This window comes from Salmo salar, chromosome 16, assembly GCF_965601325.2.
Source record: "Salmo salar chromosome 16, fSalSal1, whole genome shotgun sequence".
NCBI classification, from domain to species: domain Eukaryota; kingdom Metazoa; phylum Chordata; class Actinopteri; order Salmoniformes; family Salmonidae; genus Salmo; species Salmo salar.
In genome coordinates this window covers 71,630,868-71,651,552 of record NC_138306.1, presented here as the reverse complement: position 1 = coordinate 71,651,552, position 20,685 = coordinate 71,630,868, and the positions used below count along the sequence as shown (strand labels likewise).

The 20,685-nt window shown below is 40.1% G+C and overlaps 2 protein-coding genes across 2 annotated transcripts in view; one reads left to right on the top strand and one right to left on the bottom strand.

Annotated features, from left to right (window-relative positions):
- Positions 1-5,925, top strand: part of LOC106590765 (voltage-gated inwardly rectifying potassium channel KCNH7) — a 177,408-nt gene extending 171,483 nt beyond the window's left edge. Inside the window, exons 16-17 of the mRNA XM_082962866.1 lie at positions 2,226-2,391; positions 4,985-5,925. Of these exons, the coding sequence (XP_082818992.1) occupies positions 2,226-2,391; positions 4,985-5,192 (374 nt within the window). The 3' untranslated portion in view covers positions 5,193-5,925. The remainder of the gene's footprint in view (positions 1-2,225; positions 2,392-4,984) is intronic.
- Positions 5,926-9,337: 3,412 nt separating this feature from the next.
- On the bottom strand, positions 9,338-19,012 carry gran (Grancalcin). Its single transcript, NM_001140575.1, is given in 8 exon segments — positions 9,338-10,233; positions 10,486-10,544; positions 10,858-10,971; positions 11,354-11,501; positions 12,161-12,204; positions 12,379-12,448; positions 13,146-13,328; positions 18,879-19,012. Coding segments are annotated over 8 exon segments (669 nt in total). The 5' UTR covers positions 18,903-19,012; the 3' UTR covers positions 9,338-10,206.
- Between the last annotated feature and the right edge of the window lie 1,673 nt (positions 19,013-20,685).

Below are 20,685 nucleotides of genomic sequence, written 5' to 3'. Positions count from 1 at the left end.
ACAGTGTTAAGGCATCATCTAAAACCAAGCAAAACAGGAGGTAAACGAGCTATGAAAATAGAATAAAGTGCCTGGGGCCAGGAGTTTTACCTGGTTAGGAAACATGGTCAGGAAAACCTCAGGCCCTACATGGTAAATCCTAGCACTGATCCCAGACCATTTTTTTCCAGTGAGTAAGAAGAAGACAGAAGGACTGGTGAGGCTGGCTTCTTACAGGCCATAGGTTAATTTAAGACCTGGCGCTCTTACAGGTTTGTTGGAAAATCCTGTTTTATCCCTTGCCAATATGCCAGCAGATGCCAGCTCATTATCTTGTTGATGCCTGGTTGGCATTAGAGATGGCATGGCCTATGGTGACCAGCTTGTGAAAGAGATCATGAGCTTAGCATGTTTGTTTATGCTTTGTTGATCAGCCCTACACACCTACGATACACACACAGATACACACACACACACACAGATACACACACACAGATACACACACACACACAGAGATACACACGCACCTACGACACACACACACACACACACACACACACACACACACACACACACACACACACACACACACACACACACACACACACACACACACACACACACACACAGATACACACGCACCTACGACACACACACACACACACACACACACACACACACACACACACACACACACACACACACACACACACACACACACACACACACACACACACACACGAGCTTCTTTCTCTACTTGCCCAAACACGACTTTCACAAATAATTATCCCTAACATAACTACTTTCATTGTAAAATCCTCAAATACTTTTTTAACATGTTAACATCAATGATGTGGTAAAAATTATTAAAACTGCCTCGATATGCACTTAGCCACTGTAACAATAGGCTAAATTAAATTACACGTTTCTATTCGCGTCTCCAGAGTATTGCCCTCCGCGATGAACATTCCTGTCGGCATGTGGTGATTTGAGAGTAATATGCTGTAATTCAGTTCTTAAGTGGATGACGATGATTCCTGGTTTGAGTAGGAGGCAGGCAGTGTTGCCCTCTGGATATTGATTCCTGTAATCACCCCAGCATGGAGGCAATATAAATGGTGGCTTCTGTTCTTGACGTCTTTCATTACTGCAAAAGCTATCTTCCAAGCATGATCAACTCAATCACTGAGTCTAGTGCAGTGTTTCGGTCGTCACTAGTTACCACAGCCACAAATTCATAAACCCCCACCTATTTCTACAATTTCTCTACTTAAAATCTGATTTTAAATCTAACCTTAACCACACTGCTAAACCGAATGCCTAACCCTAACCTTAAATTAAGACCAAAAAGCATATTTTGGTTTTCATTAATTGTTACGACATAGCCAATGTTGACATTGTGGCTGAGGTTTCTAGTGGCAACCCAGTGTTTCTCTAGCCTTGCACTGGGTTAAGGTTAAAGTACATATTTGTTCTAGGCCAGCAGTAACACATCTACATATCTAGCCGTTGGTTAGTTGAATTGGTTGTTTTACTGCTGGGCTACAACAAACATGTGCAACCTTTTGGGGTACTGAGGACTGGAATTTGAACCAACAAAGGTGCAGGTTTTACTTCTAGCCCTGCACTAACACACCTGATTTAAGAATCAAGGGCTGGATGATTGCGGTATTTAATTTCTATATCAGGCTGGCTAGTGCTGGGCTAGAACAAAACGGTACACCCCTGTGGGTCCACAGTACTAGGACTGAAGAACATTGTTGGCATTATAGCGATATAACACTGTGGCAGGCATCTGTCAGGTGTGTTCTATTCCTATCGACACCCACTCAGTAGCAGTAAAAGACTAGACCAACTTTTTTGTGCCTGAGGGAGAAATGATTCTGGACACAGTGCTGCTATTACAGTTTCTAACAGCCAGGGAACAATATGAGTGAGAGACTGACTGATGCTATAACTGCTGGTTATATAGTGGGGTCAAATGTGGCCATTGATCAATAAAATGGTAGCCTCTGACAGGACCGGTGTGGATGAGGGACCGCTATCTAGTCAGTGTTAGTGGATGGATAGTGCTCTGTACCTTCTCAAAACACTACGGTTAGCAGACAATATTGTTGGCAAAAGCCTGTGAATCATACTTAACTAAAAAGGATTCAATGTTCTGTGGGAAATGATTGGTGCTGTGATTTAGTTGTTTCATAGGTTGATAATGGTACATGAATGTGTTTTTGCATGTGTGTGTCTAGACCTGCGTGGGGAGGAGTGGGGGTGCGTGCGGCCCAGAGAGGTCCTGGAGGAGTCGGCCCAGGCCCAGGACTCCCGAAGTGGGGTCGTAGAGGAGGACAGTGAGCCGGACATCACCTACGGAGAGGTGGAGCAACGTCTGGACCTGCTGCAAGAGCACCTAAACAGGTGAGTAGAAGGGGCGAGGGGAAATTCTGATCGTAATTCGCCATAAAAAAAAGCACAACTTTAACCAAGCCGTTCTGGTGGTAAACTGGCTACACCAGTGGTCACCAACCTTTTCTGAGTCAAGATCACTTTCTGAGTCAAAATGCATGCTGAGATCTACCACTCTGATTTTTTTATTAACATGACTTAAAAAACGTAAGCCTATGCAACAATAACCAATTAAAAACAGTACTGTAGCAATGAGGCTGTGCAGTAAGCTATAGGACCAATACATTATTACCGCATATTGGCTTTGCTTGAATTTACCTGCCAATGCATTGTTGTTCGGGACATTTAAAAAACTAATATTTCCAAATTTGAGGTAGGCTATATGATCACACCGGTAACAGATCCATTGTTGTATTACTTGTGAGGCACAGCTGAGTGAGCATACATGTAAATAATTCGCTTTTTATTTTACTGGGCTGATGGTGCCTGATGGTCAGTCTCTCCCTTTCCTCCACTGACACTGACCAAAAAGGGACACCGTCTTCCAGCTGATGGCGAAACTCGAGTCACACCACATTATTTCTGCCTCATGCACAAATTCATGTTGTTACTCCTATGAACAGAGAAAGTGAAATATTCCTCGATATTAAAAAAGACCCAAGCCGCTAATAATAACAACTTCGCAAGCCTATAGATCCACTTTCCTACTCATTCATTGCTGCTGCACTGCTTGTTGTAGCGCTGAGTGGAAATAGGAAGAACGCGCATTTTATGGCTTATAAAAGTCTTCAGTACAAAGTGTTGACAGTGAGGAGTAAGAACTTAAACATGAACTCACTCATAAAAGCAGCAGCCCTTTGCTATATTCGTTGACAGTCTCTCTCTAGTCATGGTTTTAAACGTTTTGAAATCTCACTGTATCAATTTTTCCGTATCTTTCTTTCATGCCTGCTAAATTACTGCAGACTCGGTCATCAGAGCAATCTGATTGGCCAGCGGTATGCCTATAGTGCACTTGATTTCCTCTCCAGGCCCACCGGGAAGGCAGAGTTTATATCTTCAGACACATGAAATGGCAACAGTTTGCCTTCCCAACGCGCAGGGCAGCTGAATTGGCTGCACCTACCACCAACAGCCAGAGACTAATAAAAGAAAATTGGAACACAAAGCTTTATCGTTGTTTTCTTTTACAGAAATGTGGCGATCGACCGGTTGGTGACCACTGGACTACACCATCTTCAAATAACCCCAGCCCAACTATCACTACATCCCACTGCACTATAGACTAGATACACAGCAAGGTTTTTCCAGTACAACATCCATCAGAATTTTGTAAAGTAAGGCTCACTATATAACACAGAGAGTTGACTTCTGCATACGTTCTGCATGGAAGGGAACCAGCTGCTACAGACAGCAGACAGCATCGCCTATTTTTAGCTGACGCCCGTGAGACGCTATCGCAACACAAAGACAGCAGAAGCCACGGCAAAGTTTGGAGGGGAGGGTTGGGAGGTGGTGCAGAGAAACAGCAGACTGAGGGAGGGGTCACTTCAGACAAAAAGTGGGAGGAGGCCTCTCTTTTTATTTCTCTCTCTCTCTCTCTCTCTCTCTCTCTCTCTCTCTCTCGCTCTCTCTCTCTATATATATATATATGTGTGTGTGTGTGTGTGTGTGTGTGTGTGTGTGTGTGTGTGTGTGTGTGTGTGTGTGTGTGTGTGTGTGTGTGTGTGTGTGTGTGTGTGTGTGTTCCGTCTATATATAGACTATGCTCTCTTTCGCTTTTTCTCTCTCTCTACTGTATCTTCCCTCCATATCCCTTCTTCCACTGGAAGTGGCGGTTACAGACTGGCCACCTCAGGCCCTTTGCAGGCGTACGTCGCTCTCATTTCTCCTGCTTTAGGGAGGTAATGGGCAGACGCCTGGCCACACTACCCTGCCTCGTCTAGCTGGAGCACACCTGCCAGGGGTGTTGATTGGCTCAGATTGTCTTACAGCTCAACAGCAACTGTGACAAACACTGGCTTGTTCTCTGTCCGCAGTACTCTGAAGGCAGTACGGGTGTGTCGTGTCTAGATACAGTACACAGGTCTGTGTGTTTGTCATTGGAAATACATCAATTAAAGTGATATTTTTCAATATTTGCTTTTCGATACCTTGAAGGTGTTGTATGCAAAACTGGAGAAAAATCAAGAAATTATCATTCACAAAATAGAGAAGCACACATAAAAATAAATTGTGATTACATTTTGTTTGGGGTGGAAAGGTCTGAAACAGATAAAAAGATGTGCTACAGGACAGGTATGTCGCCTTAGTGTCTTCTCTGAATTGTATGGGTTGGGGCTTCCTCTAGTGTTTGCATTGAGTATTACTGACTGCGCTCTTCCAGTACAACCTAAGACACATGCATAAAACAAAACCTACAGTAGCTAAAGCTAATACATAGCTAATACACTGAGGACCTATTTTAAGGTGCTCAGACTTTTACATAAATCCTGCATTGACGACAGTGGCGGATTTATTTCAAAAATGTGAGTGACGCATGTGGATCGCAAGCTAGGACCCACCACTGACGCTGTCTCCCTGGCTCTCCCCACCCACCAACCAGGCTGGAGTCCCAGATGACGTCAGACATCAAGGCCATCCTCCAGCTGCTGCAGAGGCAGACCACCGTGGTTCCCCCGGCCTACAGCATCGTCACCTCCAGCCCAAAGTACCAGAGGCCTGCCATCAGGGTGCAGCCTGTTTCTGCCATCAGGATCACAGAGCCTCAACACAGCCTCAAACCTGCTTCACCACTGGCCCAGGTATACTGAACCAGCCCAGGTGAACGAATACGGTCTACACTAGCCCTCAGAGCTATATACTGTGTTATACATAATGGCTCTGTATATACTGGCTAGGCACATTACACTCCCCTGTCTATATACTGGTCTATAGGTGCATCATCACTGTCTGTTCTGTATACTGACGGATGGTTACATCCTCCCTGTGTGAGTGATGGATACTACAGAAGTCAATATCCCTGCCTGAAGTTGTTTGTTCCCCAGTTTGCTGACCAGCCTGGTCTCAGAGCAAAACGTATTATATTTGACTAAAATCTGTGCAACTCCATTTAGTGTGGTATGTTACTTTATGTCAAGGTACATTACATTGACTAGACATAACATAGTAAACGTAAATCCGGGACACTAAAATGAGTATGATATGTTACGTTTGGTACGGACAGTAACTGACAAAAACGAAAGGAGGGTGGTTGGTCGGGGTGGATGGCTGGGCACATAGGAACGTCTAACAACCTAAATATTGTGTATTCAAATCTCATCACAGACAACTTTAGTATTTTAGCAACTTTGCAACTACTTACTACTTTTTAGCGACTTTGTCACTAATTAGCATGTTCACTAACCCTAAAGCAGTTAAACATAATATATCATACTAAACGGGTTAAATGCGATCAAGACGTCATACAATTCTTATTATATTGTACGACCAATATTACATTGGTCGGTCAATGTAATGTAACGTAAAGTAACATATCATACTAAATGGAGTGGCACAGTTTAAATATATATATATATATATATATATATATATATATATATATATATATATATATATATATATATATATATATATATAATACATTTTGCTCTGAGACCAGGTTGTGCTTACTGCTTCACAGAATCCTGACATGGAGAAGCCCCTGAACAAATCCAAAGAATCCATGTCAGGCCTGGTTCCCACGGAAATGGCCCTAGAAGAAGACCTCGGGGCAGGACTGCTAGAGAAGGACACAGAGCCCAGACACATACAAAACAAAATTGACTCTCCGGAGAAACAACAACCTAGAGCCCTCTATCCCTCTGCCAGACAAGCCTCGCTCCCCGACGCATCACCTGAAAATTCAGAAATGTCAGGACTCCACAGGCCGGTATCCGACCCTGGGCTTCTGGGAAAGTAGGCCCTTTCGCCTGCCTGCGCCCCTCTTTCTCACTACGGAAAACTAGGGCTTCTCTAAAAGTTTGACTCAGGGTCTTAGAAGGAGACTGTATATGCAAGGAATACTGTCGACTTCCTTCCATTCCTTTTCCAATATTTTCTGCCGATCTCTGATTTAGATGTATTATAAAGTACATTTATACATAGGTATTTATACTGTATATTACTAATATCTGTAATTATCTACCATGTACATATTTCAGATGTCATACTGCCAGCAACACAAAGGCACCTAACATGTTTGTTCTTCCAAGAGAGAAAAATGCATGTTTTGGAAGTGTTTTCTGTTGCATGTTCAAAACACAACACATTTCATGCACTGCACAGTCATGGTGTGAGGTCAGCATGCTTTCAGAGTAATGAATATCTGTTATATAATTATTCCCAATCGATGGGGACAAAGCCACTTGAAACTCTCTTTCAAAGGCATTTTCAATCTGAAAATAAGTGTGCAGTTTTAAACTCATCGCATTAATGACAGACACCATGTAAGGTATTTGGCTAATTAACAATCTCCACGTCTGACATTATATATACAAATATTTCATCATATATTGTGCCTAAGTACCAACCGTCAACTTGTCTTTCAAAAAGTCATTTGATCATATGAGACAAAGAACCACTATGTAAAATGCATCTTCTATCAGATTATAAATACACAGATATGCAAATGAATATGATTTAAATGGTTGGGAAAGCTCTTCTACAAAGTATCCCTTACACTGCTGAAGTATTCCTGAGAGAGATTATTTGTAATCACTTTGCACCACAAGTCTCTTTCATGGGGCCATGAAAGCAATAACGATAACATTAAAACGTTCATTTACACACATGAATAATATACATATTTGATTAATGACTAGAAATTAGCACGGGTACATGCCCAAAAGTCAAAATGGTCTTTAAAACTTGTACGGCATGAACTAAAACAGAAACTAAAAGTTCTGTATTCTTGTACAAAAATAAATAGATGCAAATGGACTCTACTGTATATTTGAATTTACATAAGGGATGCTTATCCACTTAATATAGCTACTTTCCTCCCTGAATCACTGAATATGTTTTACTATTGAAAATATTGTCCAAAAATAATTTAATGGGAAGTGTATGCATTTTGATGAGCTATACAAAAGTATGTTTTTTGGTATTGTATTAAAAACTATTTATTACTGTAACTACACACACACAGCGGCATGAACAGGGTGGACTAACGATTATTTTTCATATATGTAATCGATGTGCAGGATCACTTCTCTCTTGAAAGGGCCTGCACTTAACGAAATGCATATCACTGTATCAAAGGAGTTGTAACGCAACATTATATGTTCAGATGTAGAAAACTACAATGAATAGCAACTCTCTAAAGCTGAATTGCTCAGATGTATCTTTTTGGAATTGTAATAAGAGGAATCAGGCCAAATTCTATTTCATTTTCCTTACTAGTTATTGAGTAGTTACATGTAACCAATTATTTAAAGGTACAGTAGACATAGCAGTATATCATCATACAAACATCCTAGTTTCAGAAATCAACTACAACATTGTAATCTGCCACTATTGTCTATTAGTAGCAGTTTGATTCGGTTGTTGTTGTCTATAAGCAGGAAGTCAACCCGCTGAGTCTACCTTTAATTAATACCTTTCATAAGTACTGTACCCCAGAATCTTTATAAGCTTCAACTCTTCTTTCCATGCATGTTTAGGGGCTTCCATTTATATTCCAAGAATACAGATTTTATTACTGTTTCTAACCAAGTGACAAAATCAATGCTGAGACGGTGTCAGAAACCGACAACGTAGAGATTCAGGCCGAGCTAGCAGCTTAGCCCTCGTTAGCCTTAGCTTTTTCTAACCTACATTAGCCTTCACAAATGTCCTAAACACATTTATTCAGCTGAATAATATGCATTCAACAGTCAGCAATGTAAATGTATGAATATGGACGGATTCTGCATGTCGCAAATGAAGTCATTTTAGTTTTATGACTTATTTCACACAAACACATAGTCAGATGTGTGCTATTGCATGGATCAACATCAGCTGGCAATTTGTTTTAACAGATTTCAAAACGTGTTTGTGATTTATCATGAAGGGGAAAGTTGGTGTTATAAAATGATAAACGGTAATAAATACACCCATTTGTTTTCTATAAGAGAACACTTCATTTTCCATAATTGTTGTATGTGTTTTGGTTCAATTGTGTATCAGCCCAAGAAGTGAGTGAGATACATTATGAAGAACACATATCATGCTCCCATATGTAGCAATTAACAGATATACTAATCACTTTGTAGTCAGGGCAAATGGAATCTAGGGAAGTCATATTCATTAGGAATACTATAGCTATGCATGTTTTGTAGCAGTACTTAGTTGGGTTTGAATTAAAGGCAGACTCAGCAATATGACATATTGCTGAGTCTACCTTTAATTTCAGATCGTACCGGCCCTATCCCATGAGTTGTGCCCATACACAGCTATAAGCCTTTTCGGAGGGCACAGGTCCTTCACTCCATGTCATTGTAATGCCAGTTGAGTGGCCACGACTACTCGATCTCAGTTTTAAAACCCACCACAGATGGGCTGAAACAAGCTAAGGTGTTTCTAGTATAATCTTTCCAGAGCACAGATGCTATACAACGTAGCTGAAACATGACATGTCCAATACCTGAAGAGTGCCCCACTGAACTTTTCATAGAGGTCACACTTTCGCACAGAAATTAAACAAAAAAAAGTGTGCTTTACTAGAGAAATTTCACTTTTTAAATCTAGTGCTGTTCACATTTGTTTTTATGCATTTTTTTAAATGTTTGCCACTGTATTTTATACAATGCAACACTTAACAGCTGATATGAATGTTTGTCCTTGAATATACTGTATTTAAAGAAATGTAATATATTGTGTACATATATTGATGAAAACCATTTGTGTAATTGTATAAATGAATAAAACAGAATGCATACTGAGTACAAACTGAGTTTATTGTGTTGTGAATAACACCAATATCACTGATGAATGCCCCAATGGTCACGAAGCACTTAACTACATGTCATCTGATAAATATTTCCCCCTGAACTATGAAAATGCAAGTTATCACAACAACAACAAAAAGTTGTAGACGTAATTGTTAGTGGTAGTTAATGCATGCTTTTCTTTGCAAAGGAACAACAGTGCATGTTTACAACACAGTGCAGGTTATTCATATATTTGTGGATGCCCTAATGTTTAATTTGTGTATCATTCAAATCAAGAGATGCATATAGTTACCTTAAAAAAGGCAAAGCCAGCATAACTGTATATTTGTAATAAAAATATTATTATATATCTATACTTCGAAATGTATGGAGTGTTTAATGTAAAAGTAATTCCTTCCTATATAGTGGTTATAAAACAATATAGTGGTTATAAAAACAGAACATATACAGTGATGGGGAAGAATATGGAAACCGTATGATCCGAGATTGTAATGGCACAAAAGTAACCTTCCTAAAGATCAGTTAACATCTTTGCTATCCCTTTCTTTGTTCAAATCTACCACTGTCAGTTAGCAACAGAATTTACAACAAGCAGATACATTTAGAAACACGCTATATGATATCTGCACATTCCTGCATAGTGTACAAGGCAGGCAGACATTATGGCAAACAAGCAGTTTGTTGTAACCTCCTTCCCCATTTTAAGTTGGTCATGGGAATCAACCTAAGAATTATTGGCTAATATTGATTGGTGCCTTCCCATTATTTAGGGAAAGTGGTCAGCGAGCCCCAGACTGCCAGTTGAAGTGCCCCTCTCTGACTCCAGCACGGGATGGTCCGGGCCAGGCCACACCACTCAGATAGCCATTGTACACAGGATAAACTGCAGGAGCAAAATCAAGAGAAAATTAACTCATTTTGATGTAATTACTATAACTTGCATGTCAGGACAGGGTATTGGGAATCCCATTACAGGCTGGGGAATGAGAGAGGAAAACTGGGTTGTGTTCATCAGGACACACTGTTTAAAAATGAAACCGAAAAAAAAAAATGCATGTTCAGATAGTACCTCCACCTTTTCAGTGTTTTATTCCGTTGTGTGCCTACTAAACACAGCCCTGAATTGCACACTTACATCATCGTATTGGAAGTTGACAGCCCCCTGCTGCATCTGGTCTCTCCTCCTGAAGCTCTCTGTGGAGACACATAGTAAAGATGGCGGTGTACGGAGGTGAAATTTGAATGCCATTCATTGGACTACAATACCCAGCGAGACACTGTTAATGTACATACACAAAAGAGACCAGGACAAAACAAGACAGATTACACCACAACAGATAATGGATTGGAATGAGTAAAATGTTAGTGAATGACAGAATTTATGTTATTTTATAATAACGAAACCCATAGCTCTGGATTGTGAGGAAATGTGAAATGCTGTTGAATAAAAAATAAAAAAAACTGAAGTTAAACATCGTCACGTGCAGCCTCCAAGTCAGCATCTTACCTGTGAGGGCGCGAAGCTTCACTGCACATGCCACATAGTCGTCAAAGTATATCCGGCCAGCCTTGCTGTAGCGTTTGATGACAGCGTTCAGAGCTTGCGGGCTGATCCTGTAGCCTGTAGTAAGACATCACAACATGTATTAAATTATTCATAAGCCAACATAGTATTAGGATTCACACCACTGCATTTAGTTGACGATGATCATAAACACCAGCCTTTGCCTAATTGTCCATCTACTTTGTATCAAGAAGGGTCTCTCGGACCAATACCTTGAAGTTATCTTCAGCTACACCAAAATTATGATTATTTTAGGAGTCTATCATCAATGGTTTAAATCATTTAAAGAAGTCAAGCATCCCAACCCCTTTCGGATGCTGCATCTGAAACAGGCTCTGGAACGCTGCCCCTCTTTGGATGGCAGAATGGACTATCCCATGTCATCATCCTATCAAAATGGACTATCCCATATCATTAGCCTGGCAGAGCACTGACTCACCCATAGCAGAGATGGACTGGGTCATCTCATGGGGTTCCACCGTGCCACTCCGGTCCTGGTCAAACATCATGAAGTTCTGCTTCCAGCCACTCAAGGCAGCAAACAGCTCCTTGAACTCATTGAAGCCCAGCTTTCCGGTCATGTCTCTCTGGTGGGCGGTTAGTTAAGGGTTAACTCTGTTCGTTAGATAAAGAGAAACTAAAAACGGCCATGTGAACTGGTCTCACACAGGATATGATGAGTTGTGGTAAATGTTGTGGGAGAACCAGACCTTTCTGCGACTGAATCAATTCCATAAGTAATCATCTATCTCAATATGGCCCACTAATCTGAAGAAAATACATTTTATAGAACATCCCAAACTGCAAATGCTGACTGTTGAACATCCTTGTCGTAAAGTCTATTACTGTACATAAGAAGGTTGAACATGTTCAGAGAGAAACAGGACTAGAATGCGCCTCTACCTCTGAAAATGGAGCTACAGGCATGATGCAAATGGAGCATGAGCGAAGTTCCATCTTGCAAATTCATTGGCAAATACATACTGAATGAGACCCAGTAGGCCTTGTATAAGAGTGAAATATACTGCAGCCGGCCACCTACTGCTCAACGCTTTCCCACCTCTACAACTGTTAAAAGAGAAGGATGAACTCAGCACTGACACAGTAGGTTTATTAATTAATTAACATGTATGACTTCTATTCATTTTCACCAGCAAGTCAAAGTAGCAAAGTGCAATACCAAACAAACTTCAATGACACTGGACAGAGGCCCAGTCCAAGAGATTCATTGGTATAGAAAGGATACATCCAGCATTGCAATCATGATTCTACATGTCTCCAAACTGAAGGCTGTTGGAGAAGAGAAACCACGATCACACAATGAAAAACAATACCAATCAGAAAACCTGTGACAAATCTTTGCAGACTATATTAATGCGGGATACTCAAATCATAAAACACACATAATATAATTGGATCATTTATGACCACAAAGTGAACCTTGGATCATGGGAGTGAACTTACGAGTATAGGTGCCACTGATACCAGTCTGTGTAAGACACCTCTGAAGCTCCTCTGCATCAATCTCCCCATCCTGCAGAGGAATATCCCTGTAAGATTACTCTCCAACAACAACTTATTACTGTGCAGTGAATGTAATATTTTTAGTTAAAAAAAATTAAAAAAGGGACTTGAATGTCTTGAGATCACTTTGTGGGGTAACCATGACACATCACATCATGCATGTACCAGTACTGTAGCATTATTTTTTGTTGTTGTATTTTAACCCCCTTTTTCTTCCCAATTTCATGATATCCAATTGGGATCTTGTCTCGTCGCTGCCTCTCCTAAGCCCGTAGAGGAGTTGCAAAGGTTGAGTCATGCGTCTTCCAAAACATGACCCGCCAAACCGCGCTTCTTAACACTCGTCCACTTAACCTGGACGCCAGCTGCACCAATGTGTTGGAGGAAACACCGTTCAACTGACGATCGAAGTCAGCCTGCAGGCGCCCAGCCCGCCAAAAGGAGTCGCTAGAGCGTGATGAGCCCCCCCGGCCTAACCCGGACGATGCAGGGCCAAATTGTGCACCGCCCTATGAGACTCCCGGTCACAGCCGGTTGTGACACCGCCTGGGAACGAACCCGGGTCTGTAGTGAGACCTCAAGCACTGGGATGCAGTGCCTTAGACCACTGCACCACTCGGGAAGCCAGTAATGTTGCATTCTATCCAAAGAGGAACATTTACTGTACCCATGATCATGAATTTAAATGAAAAGCATTGATCACTCACCTGTCCTGCTATGGTAGTAAAGTACCCCCACATGGGGTCATTAACAGGCTGCTGAGGAGGAGCAGCAAAGGTCCCAGGGTAGCCTCCACCATTCTGGGGGTAGCCTGCCTGGGGTGGGCCTCCCATGGGTCCACCCTGCATGGGCATACCCTGGAGTTGCATGCCTTGCATTGGTCCTCCATACTGACAAGAAAAGGAGAGTACAGTCATCAAGTAACTGGGCTTAAGGAAAACTTCCCAAAATGACTAATTCAATATAAAACAGATTGGAGCACTCAAAAAAACAAGCAGCTATATACAGTGCTTTCAGAAAGTATTCACACCCCTTGACTTTTTCCAACAAATGTGTTACAGTCTGAATTTAACATCGATTAAATAGAGATTTTGTGTCACTGATACAACACACAATACCCCATAATGACAGTGGAATTTTGTTTGCTGAAAATGTTTGAAATTAAAAATGTAAAGCTGAAATGTCTTGAGTCAATAGGTATTCAACACCTTTGTTATGGCAAGCCTAAATAAGTTCAAATGTAAAAACGTGCTTAAAAATCACATAAGTTGCATGGACTCATTCCGTGTTCAATAATAGTGGTTAACTTGATTTCTGAATAACTACCCCATATCTGTATCCCACACATACAAGTATCTGTAAGGTCCCTCAAAATCAAGTAATGAATTTCAAGCACATATTCAACAACAAAGACCAGGGAGGCTTTTCAATGACTCACAAAGGGCACCGATCGGTAGATGTGTAAAAATAAACAAAGCAGACGCTGAATATACCTTTGAGCATGGTGACGTAATTAATTAGGCTTTTGATGGTGTATCAATACACCCAGTCGCTACAAATATACAGGTGTCTGTCCTAGAGGTCGACCGATTAATCAGAATGGCCGATTAATTAGGGCCGATTTCAAGTTTTCATAACAATCGGTAATCGGTATTTTTGGCCACCGATTTGCCGATTTGGAAGAAAATTATTTTAACAAGGCAAGTCAGTTAAGAACACATTCTTATTTTCAATGACGGCCTAGGAACGGTGGGTTAACTGCCTTGTTCAGGGGCAGAACAACAGATTTTTACCTTGTCAGCTTAGGGATTCAATCTTGCAACCTTACGGTTAACTAGTCCAACGCTCTAACCACCTGCTTTACATTGCACTCCACCAGGAGCCTGCCTGTTACGCGAATGCAGTAAAAAGCCAAGGTAAGTTGCTAGCTAGCATTAAACTTATGTTATAAAAAAACAATCAACCAATCATAACTACACATGGTTGATGATATTACTAGTTTATCTGGCCTGTCCTGCGTTGCATATACTCGATGCGGTGCGCATTTGCGAAAAAGGACTGTCGTTGCTCCAACGTGTACCTAACCATAAACATCAATTTCTTTCTTAAAAATCAATACACAAGTATATATTTTTAAACCTGCATATTTAGTTAATATTGCCTGCTAACATGAATTTCTTTTAACTACGAAAAATGTGTCACCTCTGCAACAGAGTCAGGGTATATGCAGCAGTTTGGGCCGCCTGGCTCGTTGCGAACTGTGTGAAGACTATTTCTTCCTAACAAAGACAGCCAACTTCGCCAAACGGGGGATGATTTAACAAAAGTGCATTTGCGAAAAAAGCACAATCGTTGCACGACTGTACCTAACCATAAACATTAATGCCTTTCTTAAAATCAATACACAGGAGTATATTTTTAAACCTGCATATATAGCTAAAAGAAATCCAGGTTAGCAGGCAATATTAACCAGGTGAAATTGTGTCAGTTCTCTTGCGTTCATTGCACGCCGAGTCAGGGTATATGCAACAGTTTGGGCCGCCTGACTTGTTGCGAACTAATTTGCCAGAATTTTACGTAATTATGACATAACATTGAAGGTTGTGCAATGTAACAGGAATATTTAGACTTAGGGATGCCACCCGTTAGATAAAATACAGAACGGTTCCGTATTTCACTTAAACAAAACGTTTATTTTTTTTTAGATGATAGTTTCCGGATTCGACCATATTAATGACCTAAGGCTCGTATTTCTGTTTGTATATTATATTTCTGTGTGTATATTATATTATAATTAAGTCTATGATGTGATATTTGATAGAGCAGTCTGACAGAGGTGGTAGGCACCAGCAGGCTCGTAAGCGTTCATTCAAACAGCACTTTCGTGCGTTGTGCCAACAGCCCTTCGCAATTCTTCAAGCATTGCACTGTTTATGACTTCAACCCCCGAGATTAGGCTGGTGTAACCGATGTAAAATGGCTATCTAGTTAGCGGGGTGCGTGCTAATAGCGTTTCAAACGTCACTCACTCTGAGACTTGGGAGTGGTTGTTCCCCTTGCTCTACATGGGTAACGCTGCTTCGAGGGTGGCTGTTGTCGATGTGTTTCTGGTTCGAGCCCAGGTAGGAGCGAGGAGAGGGATGGAAGCTATACTGTTACACTGGCAATATTAAAGTGCCTATAAGAACATCCAATAGTCAAAGGTATATGAAATACAAATCGTATAGAGAGAAATAGTCCTATAATAACTACAACCTAAAACTTCTTACCTGGGAATATTGAAGACTTATGTTAAAAGGAACCACCAGCTTTCATATGTTCTCATGTTCTGAGCAAGGAACTTAAACGTTAGCTTTTTTACATGGCACATATTGCACTTTTACTTTCTTCTCCAACACTTTGTTTTTGCATTATTTAAACCAAATTGAACATGTTTCATTATTTATTTGAGGCTAAATTGATAGTATTTATGTATTATATTAAGTTAAAATAAGTGTTCATTCAGTATTGTTGTAATTGTCATTATTACAAAAAAAAAACATTTATGAAAAAATAAATAAATACGATTTTTTTCCTTCAAATAATAAAAATCGGCCGATTAATCGGTAGCGGCTTTTTTTGGCCCACCAATAATCGGTATCGGTGTTGAAAAATCATAATCGGTCGACCTCTAGTCCATCCTAACTCAATTGCCAGAGATGAAGGAAACTGATCACAGATTTCACCATGAGGACAATGGTGATTTTAAAACAGTTACAGAGTTTAATGGTTGTGATATGAGAACACTTGAGGATGGATCAACATTGTAGTTACTCCACAATATTAACCTAAATGACAGAGTGAAAGGAAGGAAGACTGTACATAATACAAATATTCTAAAACATGCATCCTGTCTGCAAAAAGACACTAAAGTAATACTGTAAAAAATTTAAAATAAATAAAAAAATTGGCAAAGCAATTAACTTTTGTCCTGAATACAAAGTGTTATAGGGCAAATTAACCACAACACATCACCGGGTACCACTCTTCATATTTTCAAGCATGGTGGTGGCTGCATCAGGTTATGGGTATGCTTGTCATCGACAAGGGTGTTTTTTAGGATAAAAATAAACATCTATAAGCACAGGTAAATCTTAGAGGAAAACCTAGATCAATCTGCTTTCCAACAGGCAAATTCACCTTTCAGCAGGACAATAACCTAAAACACAAGGCCAAATCTACACTGAAGTTTCTTACCAAGATGACATTGAATATTCCTGAGTGGCCTACTTACAGTTTAGACATAAAATTGCTTTGAAAATCTATGGCAAGACTTGAAAATGGCTGTCTAGCAATGATCAACAATCAACTTGACAGAGCTTGAATAATTATTTTCAAGAATAATGGGCAAATATTGTACAATCCAGATGTGCAAAGCTCTTAGAGACTTGCCCAAAAAGACTCACAGCTGTAGTCGTTGCCAAATGTGCTTCTACAAAGTATTGACTCGGGTGGGAATACTTACGCAAATGAGATATTTCTGTATTTCATTTTGAATAAATGTGCTAATAAGTCTTTAGTTAGTCGTTATTGTGTGTAGATGGATTAAATTATACTTTTTTTCACCCATTTTGAATTCAGGCTGTAACACCAACATAAGGAATACGTCAAGGGGCATGAATACTTTCTAAAGGCACTGTAGATGTTCTTACACTAAGGCTTGATGCCTTGATGGGAAGCAAACAGGTATACTATTACTGACGTTTGGACATCACGTCTTCCTCAGAGTACTCATACGTATATGATGTAGTCAGGTGATTGCACATGACTCAATTATAAACATTCTTTCCAGTTTACTATTTCTAAATATTTTCACTGCCAATATAAGCAAAATTAGCAGGTTTTGGACCTATTTCTAGATGTAGTGAGGATATTTTCACTGACAATATAAACAGGGTGTGGACTAGCCTATGACTCCAATTCCATTGCATTACATTGAGCCACTGGACATCCTTTAACCTTGTGGGAAAATGACAGACGCTCCCCAAATGTTCTATCTAAATGCAAATATGCCTCACACGTGAGAGTTCTGTAAACATTTGGAACTTCACTTTCATATACGTGAGAAATAATTTCAAACACTAAATATACAGTTACGGTAGTCCGTTTAGGAACGTTTCACCCAGCTGTATTTTCAAGAACACCGCCTCCAACCAAGACTACACTTCCTCACCTCCAATTTCCACTTCAAACATCTGCAATGGCGCATAACTGGGGAGGAAGTTTTGTACCTCAGCTGAGGGCTGTGTTTTTGAAAATTCTGCCAGGTAAAGCTTTGCTAAACTGCATACATTAAGTGTATATTTTGGATTTTAAAGATTATTTCTCCCGATGTGAAAGTTAAGTTCCAAAGGTTTCCAAAACCATATTGCAAGCAAGGTTTATTCATGTTTCTAACTGTTAAAACAGAGCATTGGGATTGTAGTTAATTGATAAAGCTCAGGTCCATATGTTCAATTGAGAATTCAAGGTCTGGGTGTAAGCCTACCCCCACTTGGGCTCTCGAGAGCTAGGTGTGGACATATCCTAGGGTAATGCAGTGACCATGGCAGAAGAATAACAAGCATTCCATTTCCCCAAATGGGAGAGGTTGTGCTGTGGGCCATACTAGAGGGGTTGAAACAGTGTATGTAGCCAAGACTAGGCTATTAACTACATTTAGGTTACCATCTTAGCCAGCCTAAATAGACACCTACATAGTGTATTTACATAGGGTGATTTTAAACTACAGCATTAAGTGCTTTTGAAGACTGACAAAATACCAGCTGGCCAAATTCAATTGTTAACATTACTCCAAAATAAACAAGACAACAGTAAACATGTCGTCCACCAGGAATGATGCAGTGCAACCCTTGGGCCAACTGAGATATCGCGAGTGACTAACACATTTCAGTGAATTACTTTAGCTCCCACCTTGGGCCAATCAGTGTAATTTTGTACATTCCGGATCACAATGACAAGACGATTCATTCAACCAAGTATCATCGAAATCGGCCAAATGCTGTCTGACATATCGTGTGTGTGACTAATGTACGAACGTACGGGGAGACAGATCCACAGTCCCCTCCGAATTCATCGAAGGGGACAATAACTATTTATATTTAAACTTAAACTAGTGACTAAACTAAGTAGCTAGAACTGAGGGCAATATCAACTTTTTTCATAACCAAGATATAGCCTAACAGTTTCTTGCCTAGACAGATGCGAAACCTTTCAATGTCGATACTTTGAAACGATTGTGCTTACAACTGACCGTGTTACAATGTTTCATCATAACAAAGATACATTTTAGGAGTCTTATCTGAGCACTCCCCTTATCTGAAATGAAATAGGCCAAACTCCTGACTTATGTAGACTACTGTAAAATCACAGTCAAAAATACACACCAAGCGTTTACTCACCCCGCCATATCCTGGATAAGCCATAGGTACACTATAAAGAATTTCCACAAAACGATTCGATGTACATAAATGTTTCGATGTCAAAAGTCAGTAAACGCAAAGCAAAATTGAAATACACTGCGACAACGGTATGTGTAGATAATTTCGTGTCGTCACTAGTTACTACAGCCCCAATGTCATAAACCCCGCCCATTTCTACAATTGATCTTCTTGAAATGTGATTTTAAACCTAAACTTTATCTTAAACCTAATCGTAAAAACATTGATAACCTTATGCATAACCCTAACCTTAAATTAAGACCAAAAATGTAATTTGTATTTTTATACATTGTTACGATATAGTCAATTTAGACTTTGTGGCTGTGCTATCTAGTGGAAACCATCATTTCCGAGAAAGTGTTGCGAGAAGGCGGAAGTTCGAATTGGCTAATCGAGTGATAGTGAAGATAGCCAATGAGGAAGCTCACAGCATTCAATTAGCTTCAACAGCATTCTTGGCACTCGGCTGACCAGAAGATAGGCCTGCTGGCCATTCAAATATAATCTGATAGAATAGAATAGAATAGAATAGAATAGAATAGAATAAAAGTCATCCAAAGAGGAATGTTCTTGTTCACCTGCTCCAACCAACCATCACTCAGAAATAGACCTTGATAGAGTTAAACATATTCTTATTGAAGCCAATAATGCTGTATTATTTCAACATCCAATGAGTGAAATTAAGATTGTGTGGATTGTGAGGTTCTTGAATACAGCAAGCAAAAATAGGAGAAGCTATCAGATGCTTGTTTTTTTCCTGCACAATAATCTGATCTACAATTTACAAGGGCTGACTGAATAAGCATTTACATTCCCCTATAAGAACTACAGACTCAAAAATACCACTATCTTCTTCACACAATAGTCAGTAGTCACCACAAGAGGGTACCCAAGATGCATCTTTTATGGCCATTTCATGGAGGCTTACCTGGTGTGACTTTTTTATAACTGTGTAAATCTCTCTACGACAAGGGGACTTTCATCAATATATTCAGCTCTATTTACCCTCAGATAAATCTCTAGCCAAATATGTCTTTATCCTAGTGATCCAACATCCCAATGTCTCAGATGAGCAAGAACACAATACATACGATGAGTGTACAATTAGACTAAGATAAGCATTCCTTCAAAACCAAAAGTTGACCAAATGATGAGAAGAATGTTTATTTTTTTTTCCACCTTTATTTAACCATGTAGGCAAGTTGAGAACAAGTTCTCATTTACAATTGCGACCTGGCCAAGATAAAGCAAAGCAGTTCGACACATACAACAATACAGAATTACACATGGAGTAAAACAAACATACAGTCAATAATACAGTAGAAAATAAGTCTATATACAATGTGAGCAAATGAGGTGAGATAAGGGAGGTAAAGGCAAAAAAGGCCATGGTGGCGAAGTAAAAACAATATAGCAAGTTAATCACTGTAACAGCTGTCTACGGAAGAAGTGGACCAAAATGCGGCGGAGTTAGGGTTCGTCATTTTTAATGTTACGAACACTATGCAATACACAAAACAACAAAACTGACAGCCAACACAGTCCTGACAGGTGCAACAACAGTGACAAGAACAATTACCCACACCACACAACGGAAACGTAGGCAACTTATGTGTGACTCCCAATCAACCACAACCCTCTACAGCTGTGCTTGATTGGAAGTCACACGGCCAAAATTAAATGAAACAATAAAACACTAACTCCCTTCTGCCACGTCCTGACCCAACTACACCCTCTACTGGTCAGGACGTGACAATCACTGGTATGG